At 44.1% G+C, this 9,312-nt stretch overlaps 1 protein-coding gene across 2 annotated transcripts; it reads left to right on the top strand.

Moving 5' to 3' along the window:
* Positions 1–311: 311 nt before the first annotated feature.
* On the top strand, positions 312–7,468 carry galr1a (galanin receptor 1a). 2 transcript variants are annotated; one of them, XM_052064814.1, is made up of 3 exons: positions 313–1,312; positions 1,398–1,463; positions 6,778–7,468. In XM_052064814.1, exons 1-3 carry the CDS (start codon positions 653–655, stop codon positions 7,096–7,098), a joined length of 1,047 nt encoding a protein of 348 aa, XP_051920774.1. In that variant the 5' UTR covers positions 313–652; the 3' UTR covers positions 7,099–7,468. The 2 variants fall into 2 exon arrangements, with proteins under 2 accessions (XP_051920775.1, XP_051920774.1); XM_052064815.1 differs by lacking the exon at positions 1,398–1,463 and having other exon boundaries at positions 312–1,312.
* Positions 7,469–9,312: the final 1,844 nt, after the last annotated feature.

Raw genomic sequence — 9,312 nt, 5'->3', positions numbered from 1 at the left:
CTAACGGCCGAAATGAAAGTGCCTTTAATAACTTGTATCACCTCCCGATGAACATGCACGAACCTCTGTGCGTCCGCTTATAGAAGAAACCCCAACTGTCATCCATTCACGTGAGAATTCCTATTTCCTCACAGGCAGAATTAAAAGGAGAAAGTACCATTTTGAATCGATGCCATAATCTTACATGAACATGTAAAGCCCTCCTTTATTAAAAAAAATAAAATAAAAAGAACCACATAAAAATCCAAATGCATGAAACGTATGCTAATTGATGACGTGGCTGCTTAAACCAGCCCCTGATATAATGCGAGGGCGGGCAAAGTGCCGGAGCAGAAAAGAAAAACCACGGCTTGGTTGCGCGCGTCTGTTGCGCACGCATCAGGTGGGCACTTGGAGACTCGCATCTGGATGGCTGATTTACGCTCCAAAGAAATCTCGAATGTTTCCATGCAATTCGTATTGTGATGCAACTGTTGGCGTACATCGCGGGATTTCTGAAAGGTCAATCGTCCGAATGTTCGTGCGGGAGCTCCCGTGACGCACTTGGACAGCTGACATCTATTCGAACAAAATACAAGGCACAGAGAAGCAGGGGCGCACAAAGAGCTTCGGGTCGATTCGTCTGGCAACTTTTCAAGTTCACAAGTAAACCATGAATCTTACAGAGTCGCGCTGGCTCATGGAAGAGCCGTGGAACCCGAACCGAACAGAGGAAGAGCAACTTTTATTCGGGATCGGCACGGATAATCTCATCACGCTGGTGATTTTTGCTCTCATCTTCGTGCTCGGTGTGCTGGGTAACTCCATGGTGATCACCGTCCTAGCCAGGAGCAAACCGGGAAAACCACGTAGCACCACCAACATTTTCATCCTCAACCTGAGCATCGCAGACCTGTCCTACCTGCTCTTTTGCGTCCCTTTCCAGTCTACCATCTACATGATGCAAACCTGGGTCCTGGGCGCCTTCATTTGTAAATTTATCCACTATTTCTTCACGGTTTCCATGCTGGTCAGCATCTTCACCCTCTCGGCAATGTCTGTGGACAGATACGTGGCCATCGTACACTCCAGAAAGTCTTCCAGGATCAGGGTGGCCAAACATGCCTTCATCGGGGTGGTGGTCATTTGGATTCTTTCCCTGTCCATGGCAGCGCCCATCATGTATTACCAGAACATCATCCATGGGGGAGAAAATCTAACATTTTGCTGGGAAGTGTGGCCGGACCAAAACCAGAAAAAAATCTACGTGGTTTGCTCCTTTGTTTTTGGCTACGTGCTGCCACTGCTGCTCATATCTTTTTGCTATTCAAAGGTAAGTGAATTGATATTGGCCATTTGCTCATTCTGAGCATTACCCAACATCTGATCTGATATTACCTTTATGTCGTTCCTTGCAGGTTTTAAAACATTTACACAAAAAACTGAGGAATATGTCCAAAAAGTCTGAGGCATCAAAGAAAAAGGTATGTTTGAAGAGGCATTTGTAGTGTTTCACTGATGAGCACAGAGTTGAACTACAGATTATATTTAGAATAAGATCACACAGTCAAGTATACCGCCATTAAACAATCTGGTTGAACACTGGAGGTCATTTTTAATTCTAATAATAATGAGATATTTCCTTATTGCTACGCTTTGTCATTTTTATGGGGCGTACTTTAGACATCAGAACACAATTTCCGCACGCCGCACATGTACAGAAGGATCCTATGAAATGAACTGACGTGAGGTGGCAGTCCAGGGGCGCACATGGGATTTTGGACCTGGGGGGGGGGGGGGGGTGGATTTGCCGGTGGAGCGATTTTAGTAACACACGTATACACATACATCACAAGAATTATTAAAGCAGCACTCTTCAAAAGTCGTTTTGGATGTGTTAAATAGAAAAAAAAAATCTGAAAAGGTGGCATCTAGTATCTTTTGTTCTTATATGGTAGCAGTGAGTTCAGCAGCAGGGGAACACATCATTTAGAACACGCGAGTGCGGTTTTAATAAAGTGTGTGTGTGGAGGTGGGGGGGCATCCGCGCCTGCGTGTCTGTCCGGACACATTGTGTGCTTGTGTCCTTTGGTCAGTTCAGCAGCACAACTTGATAACTCCTTTGAGATAAACACTGAGGTGTGGGAAACAACCAGATTCGAAAGTAAACACATTGAACCACATGCAACACTTTTATTCAATAAATCTCGGCAAGCGGTGACATTTTCATCTTGTGACTTGTAGTTGAAGAAAATCACAATGTCCTACGACTGGTGAGTTAATGTTGAACAGGCCCAAGCTAGGAATGTGGTCTTTTGGGGCGAGCTGCTGCCCCCGGTTTGCATTTCTGAAATCCAGGCATCAACAATCTACCGATTGCCGGCGTGGTTGTAGTAGCAATAGCCATAAGAAATAATACTTTTTTATACACCTAGTTTCCCCTTCAAGTTGTGAACTGTGAAGTATTTTTAAGACAAAATAATATCTATCACCAACAGTCGATAAGATTTTCATCGGTCACAATTTAATGGTCAAAAGCTGAAAAAGTCCTTTGAATATGATAAGTTGCTTTTGCTGTTTTCATTACGTTTGCATAATCTCAGGATTACACTGCACATATCTGTTTTAAATATGCGTTCGTTGACTTAGTAGTAACAGAAGGATAGAGCAAAGCAGCTCCCACTGTCGTTGCGAAATGCTGTTTGCCGAGTGAATTCATGGATCTTAAAAAAATGCTTACAGTGGAATATCCAGTGCTCTTAAAAAACAAATTGAACATAAAAGAAATTCTTCCTGAATCGTCCCTGTAATGTCACAATTCTTTTAATATGGGCTACTCGAGTTCGGGAACACATTCAGATAAACAGTTTGAAATATCCCTGTGTTTTGGTTGTCACAGTTTGTTGGTACAGCGTGATTTTATTTGGCAACTCATGTTTTTAATGGCTTCTTGGCACTCATGTGAGTTGTACAGATCATTGTCTACGTTTTTAAGCATTATGTCAACAGAACAGAGGCAGTGAATGCTTTAGAGATGGCAAAAAAAAAAAATAATCATAATAAATCCCCACCATGAATCTCAGTTTAGTGTCATACAACAGCCGTTCTCAGGATCTCTTCAGGCGGACTCTGGATACATTCAGAACGCCATCAATAAAATGCACCAGTGTTCACTGTTTATTACATCTGCCCGCCCATATTAGGACCACACCACCACCATGGCTCACTGAGTCTAGAGCGTTGACATCGGCGAATTGCTCACCCAAACGATGCCATACGTGCCATCTGCCATCTATTCTGCACGGTGAAAAACAGGATTCACGATGAATAGAACAGCTCTCGAACGCTAGACGCCATCGAGCTTGGCCATTTCCTCATTCAAAGTTGGTTACAACGATAAACTGCTATCAGGTCAAGCCCCAGTGAAGACGACGAGCATGCAGATAAGCTTCCGGGAGATAGTTTGTGCAGGAATTCTTTGGTTATGCAAACTGTAGTTGCAGCAGCTGTCAGGGTGGCGGGCCGAGCTGGATAGAGAGGAAGCGGGCTGGTGTGGTGATACATGGTCTGCATTTGTCAGGCCGGTTGATAGCACTGCCCAATTCTCTGAAATGTCTTTGCAGATACAGTACAGAAGTTTATGGTGGAAAAATGAAGATTCGTGTGTTTGCGCGACATTGCTGGTGTCAGCTCTCCCATTGCATGCCCCTCCCCCCCAAATTTATATTTGTGCCATTGTATTGCGTAATTAAATCAGAAATATTCAGACCTGTCAACTTTTCGGAGCGCCAACCTGTATCAACTACCAAAAAAAATCCTTATAAAGAGCCAAAAATCCTTATAACATACCAAAGCATTTTTTTATGTCAAAATAACGGCAGAAAAAAACCCACAAAATTTTCAATGATATTTATTGTAGATCTCCATAATACTGGCTGAAGTATGCAATGAATACTCTGCTGTTTTCAACTAGGAACCACGTGATTTACTGGAAAGTTACCGGAAATGAAAGCATTCGAGTAGACTAGCACCATTCTGGGCAAAAGCAAACAGAACTACCTGTTAGGGGGGAAAAAAATTAACGGAAATTTTCAGAATCCGTATGATTTGTGCGATTTGGCCAAATACGTAAGATTCACCACAAAATCCGTATGAACTATGGCTAAACCGTATGAGTTGACAGGTATGCATATTACAGTGGCCTTTAATCGTGGACAGCCCAATCAACATCATCTAATCCAGTGTTTTTCAAACCCTGTGCCGCGGGACACTGGTGTGCCGCGAGAGATTGTCAGGTGTGCCACAGGAAAATATCCTATTTGTATGCCTGTGCGGTCTATCGCCCAGAAAGTAGTCGTGTAGTACCTTTCTACACCGCTAGGGAGCAGAAACAGCTAGCCAATTGCCTTGTGTTTCGACCACTTAAAACAAGCGAATTTGTGCCGCATGACGTGTGTCGCAGGACAACAGTGAAACAATAAATATGAAGGATTTTAAAATATTTTTTCTTTGTGTTCATTTGATTTCTACGGAGCCCCTAAGGGGACATTGAAGGAAAAAAAAAACTTTGCGAGATCTCCCCTTAGGGGCTCCGTAAAATTTGCAGTCTACAGCAGCAAAATTGTGTGTGTGTGTGTGTTTATGTGTGTGTGTGGAGGGGGGGGGGGGGGGACAAAGTGTTTCATTGCACAAAATAAATGTTTCAGAAAAGAACTGTACACAGTTCTATACAAGTGCAATATAAAATATAGCATTAGCATTAAAAACGGCTATCAAAACTACATAACACGTTAATTGTTAAAATAAGTGGTGTTTTTTTTTCGTCACATTTTCAGCTAGTGGTGTGCCGCGAGATTTTTTCTCAATGAAAAAAGTGTGCCTTGGCTACACACCTGCCCGCCTCAGGTCTGCGGACCAGACATTATTAGAAGTACCAAGAACTAAACTGAGGCTCAGAGGGGATCGAGCCTTTTCGGTTGCTGGTCCCTCACTGGAATGACTTCCCACTGAGCATTCGGCAAGCCTACTCGCTGCCGAACTTCAAAACGCTCCTCAAAACTCACTTGTATTCTTTGGCATTCGACTCAGCATGACTTAGATTTGTTCTTGGTTTTACTGTTCGGTGCTTTCTACCGTCTTTATTACCGATTAGTTTTACTGTTTATTGTAGATGTTAAATTGCTCCATGTACAGCACTTTGTATGCAGCGATGGCTGTTTGAAAGTGCTCTATAAATACTGTTGAGTTGAGTTGAGAAAAACACTTATCTAATCAACATTTACACATGGCATGTATATGGATTATTTTGGCAAAGGAAAAGCATTCACGAACACAGATTGAGACAGTTTTGTCAACGTTACTTGAGAGAAAGGGGCTTTTGTCTATATTTACGAGAAAACAAAGTGTGTACGCCTTTCAAGGACAGCGGTTACAACAGTGGACAGCTCATCATGTAATCAGGTTACAGGATGCATGGAAGGATTATAGATCTTTGAATTCGACTCATGAAAATGGCAGCAAAAATAAAAACTGGTGATAGCCATGAAGAGAAGGACAAAATATATTGTACTGCAACTGTGAGACGGAGGATTGAGAGACAGCATATTTTCAATGGAAAGTCAGTGTCATTATTTGAATAATGTTTCGCATATCGTCAAATCTAGTGACAATGAAAGGTGAGAATAGATGAGAGATGAAACAAAGTGATATCTGCCTGTGTGTGTGTGTGTGTTTTAACGTTTAACGAATTTAAATGCCCGACCTTAACACAATGCCATGAACTTAGCAATTGTGAGCCTGTATTCTCTTCTCACCGCCACAGCAGTGACCTCTGACCACATGCGTGCTCTTAGAACGTTTTCTTCCCTTTACATTTTGCTTGGTGTACCAATGCTTTTGTCCACTTTGCGTGTACTGTTTTGGGCCAAAGACATCATGTAAATTATTGTTTCATTTGAATTCTCTTTCAAATGTGATTGGCAGTCATTTCTAGCCTCTCTCGAAAACAACCATCAGGAAAAGAGCCACATTTTTTCAAGCTCTTTAATCGTGTTCCATTTGCCACAATGGAGACTAATTCGTTCTGGAATAAAGCTCGTTGGCTGAGATGAGAACGCATTGAATTTTATTGTTATTGTGCTGTTTTTGTTGTTTTGTTTTTTGTCACTGACACATTCCAGCTGCTTGACTAACAGTCATTGTGTATATCTCTTTGCAGTTCAGTCATCATTAGACACTTGGCTATGAAATCGCACAACCACAAATGTATGATGTCCGGTTATTCTTGTTGACATTAATGGTTAATTCTGCCCACTTTCAATGTTTACATTTTTGAATGATTGGAATCCTTAACTCTCGTCAAACCTAGTTCTGAAATAAGGTAATTGGGTGCCAACTGCGTGGCCATGCATGTAACCTTTCTCCTCTTCTCTTGTACACCTTTGACATTCATTTTGAATTTTACCGAGCTTGAGATGACCTTTACAAACTTTGAATAACATTTTCTGTGGAGGGGTCGTCCCAATTACAGAAGAATGTTTCTCTTTCCTAAGTCCTCCGTATTGAAGAGCCTCAGTCAAATACGAATAGATTGAAACGGATTCATTTTGCAAGTGATTCTTCTGTAGCGCTTTCTTGCAATGAAATACACGGAACACAATTTTGATGACGTCAGAGATAAAAAAAAACAACGGTAAATGACAAGCTCAATTCATCAAGCAAATTGACTTTGTTTCACTGCTACCTTTGATCCACTAACGCCATTCTGTGTTCTCTCCTCCTCATGTGGTGGCTTCCCAGACAGCTCAGACGGTGCTGGTTGTGGTGGTGGTCTTCTGTCTGTCGTGGCTCCCTCATCACGTGGTTCACCTCTGGGTAGAATTCGGGACCTTCCCACTGAACCAGGCTTCCTTTTTGCTGCGGATTGCCGCCCACTGCCTGGCGTACAGCAACTCATCTGTTAACCCAGTTATCTACGCTTTCCTGTCAGAAAACTTCAGGAAGGCTTATACGCAGGTGTTCAAATGCCAAATTGGCGCAGAGGACGTGCTGTTTAATGAGATTAAGGAGATCCGCAGCAAGGCAGACGCACCGCCTTCAACGAACTGCACCAACGTTTGATTTAGAAGGTGTGCACAGAAGCGTACATATAATTCACGGCGACTGTTAGACTCCGACTGAATTGAAGGGCACAGTGACAGGCCAAATTTCAGATATTCCGTGGATGAAGCCACGGCTGTTCCACTTAAGCGCTGTAAGGTTGAAATGATTTGCACATTGTTTTCGATATGATACATAATCATGTCAAATGTTATTCGCTCATGTCTAATCTTTTTCTTTTGGGTGAATCTGAAATTGAGGCATGCACTCTCACAAATCCAAATCAGAATCATCTTTATTGGCCAAGTATGTAGAACACACAAGGAATTTGTCTCCGGTATAACACGCTGCACTAGTATCATCGTAAACAACAAAATCATTGAACCATTTTAGAGTAACCAGTAGTTTTGCAGTACCATTTTGTGGTGCAAGAAGAGTGACTATGTCAGTGACTGTTTAAGGAGTTAATGGCTAGAGGGAAGAAGCTGTTTAAGTGTCTACTGGATTTGGTGCGCATGGATCTGTAGCGTCTGCCTGAGGGGAGTGGCTGAAAAAGGTGGTGGGCAGGGTGCGGGGGATCCAGGAAGATTTTCCGTGCCCTTGTCTTGATTCTTGCAGTGTGCAAGTCCTCAAGAGTGGGTAGGGCGGTGCCAACGATTTTTTCTGCCGTCCTAACTGTCCGTTGAAGTCGGATTTTGTCCTTTTTTGTGGCGGCCCCAAACCAAACCGTGATGGAAGAACACAGGATTGATTCGATGACTGCCATGTAGAACTGTCGTAGCACCTCCTGTGGCAGGCCATGCTTCCTCAGCAGCCTCAGGAAGTACATCCGCTGCCGGGCCCTTTTCAGGATGGAGATGGTGTTGACTTCCCACTTCATGTCCTGGGAGACTGTGATTCCCAGGAACTTGAAGGTCTCGACGGTTGACACAGGGCAGTTGGATAGTGTGAGGGGCAACTGAGGAGAAGAATGTTTCCTGAAGTCCACGATCATCTCTACAGTCTTGAGCGTGTTCAGCCCGAGGTTGTGTCGGCCGCACCAGAGCTCCAGCTGCTCCACTTGTTGGCGGTACGCAGACTCGTCGCCGTCTTTGATGAGACCGATGACCGTGGTGTTGTCTGCGAACTTTATGAGTTTGACAGCTGGATCTGTTGAGGTGCAATCGTTTGTGTAGAGAGAGAAGAGCAGTGGCGAGAGGACACATCCCTGTGGGGCTCCAGTGCTGGTGGTGTGTATTGATGATGTTGTTGCTCCCAGTCTCACCTGTTGTGTCCGTCCCGTCTGGAAGCTGAGGATCCACTGGCAGATCGCAGGGGACACACCGAGGTGGAGTAGTTTGGGGGTGAGGAGTTCCGGGATGATGGTGTTGAACGCAGAGCTGAAATCCACAAACAGAATCCTTGCGTAGGTCCCTGTGCTGTCGAGGTGCTTGAGGATGTAGTGCAGACCTATGTTGACTGTGTCTTCCACAGACCTGTTTGCCCGGTAGGCAAACTGGAGAGGGTCCAGCAGGGTCCAGTGACGTTCTTTAGGTGGTTCAGCACAAGGCGTTCAAAGGACTTCATGACCACAGACGTCAGGGCGACAGGCCTATAGTCGTTCAGTTCCGATGTTGCCGATTTCTTGGGAACTGGGATGATGGTAGACTGTTTGAAGCAGGATGGGACCTCACACAGCTCCAGGGATCTGTTGAAGATCTGTGTGAAGACCGGAGCCAGCTGGTCAGCGCAGACTTTCAGGCCGGAGGGGGACACTTTGTCGGGCCCCGGAGCTTTCTTGATCTTTTGCTGCTTGAAGAGCCGTCTCACGTCCTGTTCGTGGATCTGTAGTGGAGAAAAAGAGGGTGGGGGGGTAGGTAGAGTGGTTTCTGGTAGAGGTGGGTGTGAGTGGGAAATGGGGGTGTCCTTTTCAAATCGGCAGAAAAACATGTTTAGTTCATTAGCAAGACCCTTATTGTTCACTGTTTGGGGGGATGGCATTCTATAGTTAGTGATTGCTTTAAGGCCATTCCATACAGATGCAGAGTCGTTAGCAGAGAACTGGTTTTTCAGCCTCTCTGCATAGCTTCTCTTTGCGATGTTAATTTCCTTTGTCAGTTGGTTTCGGGCATGTTTGTACAGTGCCCGATCTCCACTTCTAAATGCGGCCTCTTTCTCTTTCCTGAGTTGCCTGAGTTTGGGAGTAAACCATGGCTTGTTATTGTTGAAGGAACGGAAGGACTTCGTTGGTACACA

Source organism: Hippocampus zosterae, chromosome 5 (genome assembly GCF_025434085.1).
Source record: "Hippocampus zosterae strain Florida chromosome 5, ASM2543408v3, whole genome shotgun sequence".
Lineage (NCBI taxonomy): Eukaryota > Metazoa > Chordata > Actinopteri > Syngnathiformes > Syngnathidae > Hippocampus > Hippocampus zosterae.
Note: the sequence above shows the minus strand (reverse complement) of the source record. Positions and strands in the feature narration are given on the sequence as shown.